The 12,306-nt window shown below is 48.8% G+C and overlaps 1 protein-coding gene and 1 pseudogene across 1 annotated transcript in view; one reads left to right on the top strand and one right to left on the bottom strand.

The window, feature by feature from the left end:
- Positions 1-12,306, bottom strand: part of TEKT5 (tektin 5) — a 73,965-nt gene that overhangs the window by 52,170 nt on the left and 9,489 nt on the right. The window contains exons 4-5 of the mRNA XM_017533515.2: positions 6,519-6,662; positions 1,384-1,606 (exon numbers count right to left, since the gene is read on the bottom strand). Of these exons, the coding sequence (XP_017389004.1) occupies positions 1,384-1,606; positions 6,519-6,662 (367 nt within the window). The remainder of the gene's footprint in view (positions 1-1,383; positions 1,607-6,518; positions 6,663-12,306) is intronic.
- On the top strand, positions 9,029-9,179 carry LOC119472214 (annotated as a pseudogene).

Here is a 12,306-nt window from a genome sequence, read left to right as displayed (position 1 = left end):
TTCATCTAACTGTGCCTCTTTTCTGGAAAAAAAAAAAAGGAGAGAGAGATGGAAGAAAATAAAAATAAAAAACTTTTTTTTTTTTTTGTCTCTTTTGGAGGACCAGACCAAAGGGTAGCAATTGAAGGTGGGCTGAATCTACCACTGTAATTTCCATCAAACCCTGCCTGTAGCCCACTAAGCCCCTCAAGATACAGACACAATAAAAAAGGAGCACAGTTCCTTTTTTTTCTTTTTTTTTGTTTGAGATAGGATCTCACTCTTTCACCCAGACTGGAGTGCAGTGGTGTGATCTTGTTCACTGCAACCTCTGCCTCCCAGGTTCAAGCAATTCTCCACCTCAGCCTCCCCAAGCAGCTGGGACTGCAGGCCGGAACCACCACACCTGGCTAATTTTTTGTATTTTTAGTAGAGACAGGGTTTCACCATATTAGCCATCTGGTCTCAAACTCCTGTTCTCAAGTGATGTGCCCCCCTCGGCCTCCCACAGTGCTGCAACTACAGGCATGAGCCACTGTGCCTGGCCTTAAAAAGAGGTAAAAGAGGTACTGTTCTGCAAATCCAAATCCAAGGCAAGTTCCCTCTGACCTGACTGTCACCCAAATCTTTCTGTGTCTAAATTTCACAGCTACCACTGTTCTTCAAGGAGAATGTCAAGTCCCCAGAGGCCAGGGCCTAATTTATATGGCTCCTCATTTTATTCCTAGTGCCTAGCACAGCATCTGGCACCAAGTGGGAATCTAAATTTACGTTGAGCAGGGAGTATAAATTCTACCCAAAGAGGACTCCAAGAGCCAACCCGGAGCTGTGAAACAGCATGATGCAGAATGCCTAAAGGGCACGCTGGTGTGGGCATAGCGGACAGACGACAGAATCAGGCAGTGCTGCAGACTCCTCAGATCCAAAGAGCACCTCACCCCTCGGCAGGGAAACTTTAGACTGTCAAGGTGCTGTTGAGGCCTCTGGAAGTCAAAGGTTACACTTCCAAAGATGCTGCTGTGGGCGGACAAGAGGTGCTGGAGCGGCAGAGACAATGGTCTGCAGGGCTCAGTTCTCTGCACCCGTTGCACTCAGCCACGTGGGTTTTAGATGGAGAATAAGGGGCCCTGGCAGCGTCACAGTCTCTTGGGGACAGCCAGGCCAAGCTCCAGGCTCCATCCTCCAGTGAGCAACAGAGGATGTACCCTGGATGCTTAAATGCTTAGATCCCCCAGGAAGCTCAGGCCTTGGCCCCTTTTAGAATGAACAAGACCACAGACCTTGGCAGAGAGTACTGGTTTGGTAACAGGGGCAGAGCCAGCTTGACCCAGATACCCCCCAGGCTCACAGGAGGAGGGTGAGGGCTTGGCAGAGAAGACAGGGGTCCTGGGAGGATCTGCTCACCTTCGCCAGCTGCACCTGCAGCTTATTCTTCACATCTGTCACCTCAGAGATGCGGGCATTGAAGGCCAGGTTGGTGTCGGTGAACTGCCTCCACATCTGATCCGACAGGGTCTCAAAGAGGTGCTCCGCCTCCTCCCGCAGCCGGATGGAGTTGGCCCGCATGTTCTGAGAGTGCTTGATGTTGTCATTACTGAACTTGGCCCAGGTCTCGGGCACGGAGATCCTGCGAAGGCACAGGGGCGGGTTGCAGCAGGCCTGGGAGACCTCGGAATCTGGCGTTTCTCCGCCTTGGGGTCTCGGCCTTTGGGCCAGGATTATTTTCCGTCCTGTGCAGTGTGGGATGTTGGGATGTTCAGCAGCATCCCTGGCCTCTACCCACTAGATGGCAGTAGCTCTCTCAGCATCCCGTGTGACAACCAAAATATGGCTTTAGACATTGCCAAATGTCCCTTGGGGGAGGGGACAGTCACCCCATTGAGAACCACTGTCCTGATTCAATACCCTCATTTTACAGGGGAGGCAAGAGAACCCTAAAGAGAACAGCTGGTTGGCAGAAGGGCATCCAGTGAGTGGGTCAGAGAGAGGGGGTCCCTCAGACAGCTCTTTTCCCTCACACCCACACCACCACCACCAGAAACACAACTCCGACAAGCCAAGAAGCAGGCACTGGGCACAGAGGTGGTTCAGGGTCCCTCTAAGTCTGCGATGAGAATGTGGCCATGCTACTTTCACTGCCATTCATTCATGGAGTATTCCTTCAACTTCTACCACACGCCAACCAGACCCTTAGGAGAGAGCCGTGAATACAAATGGCAGCACCCATGTTCTCGTGGCGGTTAATTGCCAGAGGAGGGAGACTGACAGTGAACTAGGAGATATTTACACACTGTGTTATGTGCCGGGAAGGGATTTAGAAACTGGAGGGCCGAGTCAGCCATGCCTCTAATCCCAGCACGCTGCGAGACCGGGGCAGGAGATCAGTTGAGCCCAGGAGTTTAAGACCAGCCTGGGCAACATAGTGAAACTCCCATCTCTATAAAAAATACCCCCCAAAATTAACTGGGTGCGGTGGTGCATGCCTGTGGCCCCAGCTACTTGTGGGACTGAGGTGGGAGGATTGCTTCAGCCCAAGAGTTCGGGGCTGTAGTGAGCCATGATCACGTCACTGCATTTCAGCCTAACAAGATCCTGTCTTAAAAGAAGCAGCAACAGGAGGATGAAGGAGACAAATGGAGTGGTGTCATTATGTTTGGTCAGGTTGTAAAAGGGAATAAAGGAATACTCAGAAGGGTAATGAGATGGTCAGGGACTAGAAAATTCATGAAGTGCTAAATGTGATGGTTCATGCCTGTAATCCCAGCACTTTGGGAGCCCGAGGCGGGCAGATCACTTGAGGTCAGGAGTTCGAGACCAGCCTGGCCAACATGCTGAACTCTTGTCTCTACTAAAAATACAAAAATTAGCCAGGCATGGTGGCACACGCCTGTAATCTGAGTTACTTGGAAGGCTGAAGCAGGAGAATCGCTTGAACTGGGAGTTGGAGGTTGCAGTGAGCTGAGATCATGCCACTGCTCTCCAGCCTGGGCAACAGAGCAAACTGTCTCAAAAAAAAAGAAGAAAAAAAAGGAAAAGAAAAGAAAATACATGAAGCTTTCACCATCCCAGCTGTAACGGGCAAGAGAAAAGGAAACAATAGGTGTTACAAGAGCCTCAGAAGAGGAGGGACCACGGTGGACCACAGTGTCTGGGAGGGAGGGAGCAGTAGAGGAAATCCCAGCCTCTCGCCTCCCACACACTGTCTTCTGCTGATGCCCCTCCTCCTGGCTGAACCCATCTGAAAACCTAAGGACAGAGAACCCGGGAGAGGAGATCTGCAGAGGACAGTCTGCTCTGCAGGACACACAGCATGGCAGCTGGCGAGTGCATCTGGGGTGATCAATGGACAGGTACACAGGCTACATTAGCAAAGGCAGGGAAGGCTTCTCAGAGGTGGGGACACACGAGGAACTCCTCAGTTTAGTCAACATAAAGTTCTTCCTGGCAGAGCATGTAAATCCCTGCTACAACCAACCAATGGACCATGCAGAGTCTTCTCATCTGGGAAGGCTTTGAGGAAGGGCATGCGTTTCTTTGAGCTGGCTTCAGGTCCTGGGTAAACCAGACTAGGTAACTTCTCAAGGTCTTTTGTGGTTCAGGAAGTTTCCAGTTCTTAAATACAGCAGATTTTTATACTCAGGCAGCAGGAAAAAAAACTGAACTCAAATTTCTGAAATAGAACTCTCTTTTCAGACATTTTAAAGCACACTCAGTTTGCATGGTGAATAGAAATTTTTTAAAATCATATAGTGTGTGTGTGTGATTGTTTTGCCTGGCTTTTTGCAGGAGTTAAAAATCAAGCAATCAACAGGCATCATGGGCTTCTGGAGACAGGAGTGGTACTATGTCAGGTTCAGAGCTTTCATCTAACCAAGACCTGAGGCTCAGAGAGTGAAGCATCGCTCCATCCCAGGACACTGAGGAAAGAGGAGAGGATAAGGACAGCAGAGGGAAACACACGGATCGACTTTGAGTGTCTCTGTTGCCTCTGAATGGGGGGACACTGTCAATGTCATGAACAGCAACCTCTAGGCCTTTGCCCTCTGCTGCAACAGACAGCTGAGCTCCCCTGAGAAAATAACCCACTTAATCACATTCTCCCTGGGGAGGAATTTGCCAAAGACAGCCTGCCGCCTCAGCAGGCAGTGCGACTCAGTAGGGGGAAATGCTTTCTGGAGTCTGTGTCCTCTAAACATGGATAGGACAGAGGACTTTGCTGGGAAGGCAGGAAGTCACCATTGGTAAAACACATGGGCTCAGTATTCAATGTAGATTCAGAATCACAGCTCTGCCATTTGCTGTGTGAGCTTGAGCCTGTCGATTCACCTCTCTGACCTTTAGTTTCCTCATTGTAAAATGGGGATAATGATGTCAACCCTCAGGGTTGCTGAGTGTTTAAATGTGAAGCCCTTATCATGGCACTAGGCAGAGTAAGCGCCTGAAAAATGTTTATTATTCATGAGATGTTGCATATGAAGCTGTCAGCATGATGTCTAGCACATAGCAAACAGCAGGTAAAAGGTGTCTACTGCCATCATCATCGTCATCATCATCATTAATCCATGGTAACAAGAACGATAGTGAATAGAGATACTGCAGTTCACAGTCACCAAACATCCTCTTTAATCCACCCAGATATAGACCTGCTTTAAGAAAATACCAAATATGGGCCAGGCGCCGTGGCTCACGCCTGTAATCCCAGCACTTTGGGAGGCCAAGGCAGGTGGATCACAAGGTCAGGAGATCAAGACCATCCCGGAAATACGGTGAAACCCTGTCTCAACTAAAAATACAAAAATTAGCTGGGCGTGATGGTGCATGCCTGTAATCCCAGCTACTTGGAGGCTGAGGCAGAAGAATGGCTTGAGCCAGGGAGTCGGAGGTTGCAGTGAGCTGAGATCTTGTCACCGCACTCCAGCCTGGCAACTGAGCAAGACTGTGTATCAGAAAAAGGAGGAGAAGAGAAGAGGAGGGGAGGAGAGGGGAGGGAGGGGAGGGGAGGNGGAGGGGAGGGGAGCCCAAATACAAAACCCGAAGCTAGCACATCTGGGCAGCAATTCGTCATCAGAAACAGCAGCTCTCCCTTCCAGATGGAGTCTCTAGATGGGGGACTTTAAATAGCAGGCCTCTCCTGGGTAAGGAAATTAGAGGCTCCACGGCTGCCAGGTCTCTGGAGAGGAATCTATTTTGGAACACAGACCCTCTGGACTCCCTGTGCAGATGAGGGGGGCCAAGCCCCCTAAGTCCTGCTCACTTTGCCAGTGCCATGGGGGAAGAGCACCTTGTCGGGAAGAGGAGGAAAGTTCCCAGGAGTTGTCATTACCAGAAGTCTCAAAGGGTCACCTCCGCACTTCGACATTTGTTAAGATCCAGAAAATGAGGGCAGGCTTGAGCCAAGGAGACTGCCAAGGAACACCCTCCTTCTCTCTCCCCTTCCTCCCTTCCTGTGCTTCTTCTTTCCCTGACTTTCTCTTTTCATTCATTCTTTCTTTCAACAAAAATGTATTGCATACCAACATGTGCCAAGCACAATTCTATGTGTTAGGGATTTTTTTTTAAACGGAAGAGAGAGAAACCAAGATAGACCTCAACCTCTTCCTCATCCTCAGCATCTCTCAGACCTCAGACTACCAACTAGGAAGCATGTTTGCATTCTGCATAAAATCCCACAATGCTGTGACATGCCCACGATCGTGACAGGCTCACAGAAGGCACCTCCTCGTAGCTGCTGTGATGAGAAAATGCGGGTACATAGTAAGTGCTTGATAAATGTTGGCTGTTATTATTCTATAGTAGCCTCTGTGCTTAAAACTTCATACACATGCCCTTTTCATACTCACAGCAGCCCTGGGAAGTGGGTACTATTTTTCTTCCCGTGGTATAAAATTCAGAAATGGTCCAAAGAAATGAAGTCGCTTGCTCAGTGTTAGTGCAGAGGCTGGGATTAGAAGTCAGGCAGCCTGGCTCCAGATTCCACTCCCTGTCTGTCTTTGGCTGGTCTGGAACTCCTGGCCTCAAGCAATGCTCCTGCCTCGGCCTCCCAAGGGGCTGGGATTACAGGAGTATGGCACCACGCCTGGCCAGGCAAGAATTGACTCTTAAAACACCACCCGGCACCAGCCAACCTGCTGAGCTCATTGCTTGTTTTGGAATTTTTTTCTGAAACTGCTGAGCTGCAGTGGCTGTGCGACCCTCACTAAGACAATGGCATGCTCCTTCTTCCTGAAATTTGGATCTTGAACAGTGGGGCAAGGATAGAAAGATGAAGGCGTCCGGACCACACAGCTCCCACTACCAGAACCTTTCCCTCCAGCCTTCCCCTTGAGATAGTGGCTCCCCCAGAGGCCTCTGGTAAATTCCATTTCGTCTTTAGTTAACCCCGACTTGGATTCTGCCGCCTGCACTAGAGGACCCCCGTTCAACCACACCACTTCCCACTTAACTGGTACACGATGCCCCTTCGCCATTCGTTGGCAGGAGCAGAAGCCCTCACTCCAGTTGGACATGCCCGGGATGGGGAGGGGGAGTCCGATACTTACGTGCCATCAACTTTCTCCACGCCGTGGAAGAAGCTGATGCAGTCTGACGTATTTCTCAGGTTAAAGCACTTCTCATCGATGAACTGGGCGGAGCTTTTGTCCTCGAGGTCCCTTTCCAGGGCATGCTGAGCATCTCGGTTATCCCTGCAGGGAGAAAGGAGTCATCTGTGTACTGTGTCCCTGCCCAGAGTTCCCAGCCTGGGCCACACAGCAGGTGTGTGTTGTAAGCCTAGACCCCCAGGAAGCCACCCAGTAGCTTTTCAGTCCTCTTCCTACCTCGATGCCCCACCACATACCCAGAGGCCCCCCACTCTCCCACCTCCCCCGACTCCAAACAGATTTGTCCTTTATTCTTTTTTTCTTTTTTTTTTTTTTTTTTTTTCTTTTCTTTTTTTCTTTTAGCATTTGCTCCTGAAATTTTTTTATTGTTTTTTGTTCCGGAGTCTTAATCTGTCGCCCAGGTTGGAGTGCAGTGAGGCAGTCATGGCTCACTAGTCTTGACCTCTCAGGCTCAAGCACTCCTCCCACCTCAGCCTCCTGAGTAGCTGGGACTAAAGGCAAGTGCCACCAAGCCTGACTTTTTAAATATTTTGTAGAGATCATCTTGCTGTGTTGTGCAGGCTGGTGTTAAACTCCTAGGCTCAAGTGATCCTCCCTGCCTCAGTTTCCCAAACTGTTGGGATTACAGGTGTCAGCCACCACACCTGGCCCCTGTTGTCCTTCAGAACAGGGATAGGTAAGCATTTACTGTAAAGGGTTGCATGGTAAATATTTTAGGCTTTGTGGGTCATAAGGTGTCTGTTGTAACTACTCAACTATGCATAAAAGCAGTCACAGATACATAAAAATGAATGGGGCTTCATCTCAATAAAAGTTTATTCATAGGAACAGATGGCGGGCCAGATTTGTCCCTCCAGCTGTAGCTTGCTGGCCTAATTTAGAAGATATCAATCCACACTTTGGACAAAGCCTGATTAAAGAAAGTTAAATCACTTCTTAAATCAATCATTGTGTCTGACCCTATGCTGGGCACTAAGGGATAAGACACGAATAAGATGACCCAGTCACTGCCTTCAAGTTGCTCACAAATTTGTGTGAACAAATACAAAACATAAATACAGAACAGAATGGTAAGGGCATCCTGCAGGTTTGCAAATACGAAATAACACAGAGGAGGAAACCATTAACTGAGGGTGAGAGGGTGGTCAGGGAAGGCCTCCCAAGGAGGTATCTGAGCTGGGTTTTCACAATAAATAGGAGTAGACATTATGGGGGAATTGCTGCTGGGGAAATAAGAATTCCAAGCCAAGAACATCACACACACCAAGAAGAGAAGCTAGAAACACCAGATGTGTAGGGACCTCGAGATGAGGAACGGGTGGAATTAGAGGCTAGATGAGGATAGGGATTGGGTGGGGTCAGGGACTGGGCGGGGTCAAGGGCTATGTGAAGACAGGGATTGGGTGGGGTCAGGGGTTAGGTGGAGTCAGAGACTAGGTAAAGACGGGGATTGGGTGAGGTCAAGGACTGGGCGGGGACAGGGGCTAGGTGAGGACAGGGATTGGGTAGGGTCAGGGACTAGGTGAAGACAGGGATTGGTTAGAGTTGGCGCTAGGCGGTGTCAGAGACTGGGCAGAGGTAAAGAGAGGACAAGGAACCAGGGCCAAGGCTTAAGCCCGGAGGGCTGGTTGGTATCTTGACTAAAAAGCTTATACTTAAAGGTGACTGCCAAATTCCAGACGTTTGAGGACCACTTCCATGATTCTCGCCAAATACCAAACTCTAGTATTTACTTATTTTTCTTTTCAAAACTCACTTTTAATTAATATTAATTAATTTGGGGGGTTCAGAGTTTTCCTCTTGTTGCCCAGGCTGAAGCGCAGTGGCAAGATCTCAGCCCACTGCAATCTCTCTCTGCCTCCTGGGTTCAAGGGATTCTCCTACCTCAACCTCCCTAGTAACTGGGATTACAGGCACGTGCCACCACTCCAGGCTAATTTTGTTGTTGTTGTTGTTTTGTTTCTGTTTTTTTGAGACGGAGTCTTGAGCTGCACTCCAGCTCTGTCGCTGGAGTTCAGTGGCGCGATCTCAGTTCACTGCAACCTCCCCCTCCCAGGTTCAAGCAGTTCTCCTGCCTCAGCCTCCTGAGTAGCTGGACTACAGGCACACGCTGCCACACCCGGCTAATTTTTCGCATTTTAGTAGAGATGGGTTTCACCGGCTTGCCCAGGCTGGTCACGAACTCTGGAGCTCAGGCAATCCCCTTCCACTCCCCCCACCCTGCCCTGGCTTTGGCCTCCCAAAATGCTGGGATTAAAGGCATGAGCCACCGAGCCTGGTCTAATTTTTTTATTTTTTTTAGTAGAGACGGGGTTTCACCATGTTGGCCAAGCGGGTCTTGAACTCCTGACCTCAGGTGATCCGCCCACCTTGGCCTCCCAAAGTTCTGGGATTACAGGCGTGAGCCACCGCACCCTGCCTAAAATCACTTTTAAAATATAAATAAATGAAGTTTTGCGCAGTGGCAGTATCGTAGCCAATGAGGTTTATCCCAGGCACGATTATTGCTAATTGAAAACTTTTCCCAATACCGGGCCATGATGACTTGAAATATAGTTGGCATTGGCAATTTTTGAAAAAAAAAAAAAAAACTAAATTATTTAAAAGAAAAAAAAAAAAAAGAAAAAATAAGACAAATTATATATATATATAAAAATGTATGTTAAAAGGAAAATTCACATTCCTGTCTTTAAAGAAAAACCCATCACCCTTTCCATTAATAGAAGATCACTTCAGACCTAAATATTAATACTAAGTGGGCACTCACTAAATCCTAGCTAGAATATGTTTCCTCCAGAAGGTTCTAAGCCTGGACTTTTTTCTGTTTCCTTGTTGGCTAAGAAAAGAGAGATCAGTTGGTGTTACAGACACATATGCAGCAGCTGACACATTTGCCTTGGAGTATTTAGAAGAATTGTGAGAATAGAGAAGGGAATCACTTCCATTAAGTAAGGTTAAGTCAGATACCCACTACTCTGAGTGTCTCTATCTGTTCTCTGTCTGTCTCTCTCTCTCCCTCCCTCTCTTCTTGTGTCTATGTCTCTGTCTCTCTAACCTTTGTCTCTTTCTCAATTTCCCTCTGTCTAAGCCTCTGTGTGTCTCTGTGGTTCTCTCCCTCCCTCTCCTCCATCTGTATCTTTTTTTTTTTTCCTGCTATAGATGTTGGTTGCTGGTGAGGGGTTTCCAGCTGGCCAGGAACCAGGAAGTTAAATCCTGATAGTGGTTGGGTTCCTACCTATCAGGAAGCACAGGTCATGTAGGGGCAGGAGGAACCCGATCCTGGGGCCCTTGGGGCTTCCAAGTTGGCAGAGCCCTGGAGAAATGGGGCCCTGTCCTGCTAATGAGCTGGAATGTGAAGCAAGGCCAGAATGTGGAAAGCAAGCATTTCAGAGAATTCGAGGGAAAACTGGGGCCTCAGAGTCCAGTGTGTCCAGCTGCCTGGCCCTTGTCATGAGGCCTGGAAAGAGGAGGCAGCCCTGTCCTCCCTACTTGGTCCACAACCAAGGGCTGGACCAGTGCCAAACTCACCCTGCTGTCAGCCCACTGGGAAAAGCCCAAACAAAACTCCTACTCTGTCAGGAAGAGCCTTTTCTGCCTCGCCAGGGCACCTGGTGCAGTGAGGACACCGCCCTGTCCAGACGTGGGTCTCAGGCTTCGAAGAAAATAATGAACCAACAGCCTGGTGCCCGCCCATGCCAGGGCAGCCACCTGAACAGGTCAGTGGCTGAGCTTCCCCAAGCGTGTGAGGACACACCAGGCTCTTCCCAGCTAATGAGGCGCCAGCTCTCGGTTAATGAGGAGAATCCTAACCCCTCCGGCAGCACGAGCTGCCTCCCTGTGAGATGGCAGGAGTCCTCTGACACACAGCCACTGCCCAGGGACAAACAGCCTCCATCCAGAGTGGCTCAGCCTCCAATCTCCACAAAGTGAACTGCTGCCCTCACCTGCTCTCATCCTCTCCCTCACTCACTCTGCGTTTGCGCTCTGTCTCTCTCTCTCTCTCTTGCTGTTGCTCTCTGCCTCAGTCGCTTTCATCTCTCTTGGTCTCTATTCAAGCTATCCAAGCATCTCTCTCTCTCTCTCTCTCTCTCTCTCTCTCTTTTAGACAGTCTTGCTCTGTGGCCCAGGTTAGAGTGCAGTGGTGCGATCTTGGCTCACTGCAACCTCTGCCTCCCGGGTTCCAGCGATTCTCCTGCCTCAGCCTCCCAAGCAGCTGGGAATAGAGACGTGCACCACCACACCCAGCTAATTTTGTGTTTTTAGTGGAGACAGGGTTTCTCCATTTTGGTCAGGCTGGTCTCGAACTCCTGACCGCAAGTGATCCACCCACTTCAGCCTCTCAAAGTGCTGGGATTATAGGCGTAAGCCACGGTGCCTGGCCTCTTTTCTTCTTTTTCCATATCTGTCTCTCTCCACCTCTTTGCCTTTCTCTGTCTCTGTCTCATCTCTTGATTTAGCTTTCTGGCATATCTGATTCTGTGTCTCTCTGTCCCTCTCTCCTGACTCCCCATCTCTGTCTCTGTTTATCTCTTCATGTCTCTCTGTCTCTTTTGATGTCAGTGCTCATCTCTCTCTGTGTGCCTCTCAGTCTCTGGGACTGTCTCCATCTGTCTCAGTCTTCCTGGTTCTCCCAGCTCCTCTCTGCCCTCTGGTTGCATCATCTGGGGTTGCAAAAGCAGCCTCTCAACCCTAGTCTCAGGATTCCTCCTCTGAGGTCCAGCTCCCCACTTTAAGTCTGGAAATTGTTCACTCTGCTGACTCAAACTATCCCATTTCCAAAACATCAGCCCTCCTCTTCCCTGCAGTGCCACGGTTTGTCACGTGTCATGGCAGCTACAAATGGAAAACCATGCTCTCTTGCCATAAATAGAAGATCACAAAATAAATGGAAGAAAGAACAGAATAAAGAGCCCAGAAATAAATCCAGGCATTTACAGTCAACTGATTTTCAGCAAAGATGCCAAGAATGTACAATGGAGAAAGGACAGCTTCTTCAATAAATGGTATTGATACAAGTGGAAATGTACATGCTGAAGAATGAATTAGACCCTTATCTCACACCATAGACAAAAATCAACTCAACATAGATTAAAGTTAGCCAGGCATGGTGGCACACACATGTAACCCCAGCTACTCAGGAGGCCGAGGCAGAAGAATCACTTGAACCTGGGAGACAGAGGTTGCAGTGAGCCGAGATTGCACCGCTGCCTGCCAGCCTGGGTGACAGACTGAGACGCCGTCTAAAAGAAAAAAAAGATTAAAGACTGAAATGTAACACCTGAAACTGTAAAACTACTAGAAGAAAACATAGGGGAAAAGTTCCATGACATTGGTCTGGACAATGACCCCAACAGCATAGGAAATAAAGCAAAAATAGACAAATGGGATTACATCAAACAAAAAAACTTCTGCACAGCCTGCAAAACAATCAAGAGAGTAAAGAGAAAACCTAAGAAATGGGAGAAAATATTTGCAAGCTATACATCTGATAAGGGGTTACTATCCAAAATATAAAAGGAACTCAGACAACTCAACAACAACAACAACAACAAAAAACCCAGTTTTAAAATGGGCAAAGTTGGCCGGGCGCGGTGGCTCACGCCTGTAATCCCAGTACTTTGGGAGGCCGAGGCGGGTGGATCACGAGGTCAAGAGATCAAGACCATCCTGGTCAACATGGTGAAACCCCGTCTCTACTAAAAATACAAAAAATTAGCTGGGCATGGTG

This window comes from Cebus imitator, unplaced genomic scaffold, assembly GCF_001604975.1.
Source record: "Cebus imitator isolate Cc_AM_T3 unplaced genomic scaffold, Cebus_imitator-1.0 Scaffold4, whole genome shotgun sequence".
NCBI lineage: Eukaryota > Metazoa > Chordata > Mammalia > Primates > Cebidae > Cebus > Cebus imitator.
This window is presented reverse-complemented; position numbering and strand designations above follow the sequence as displayed.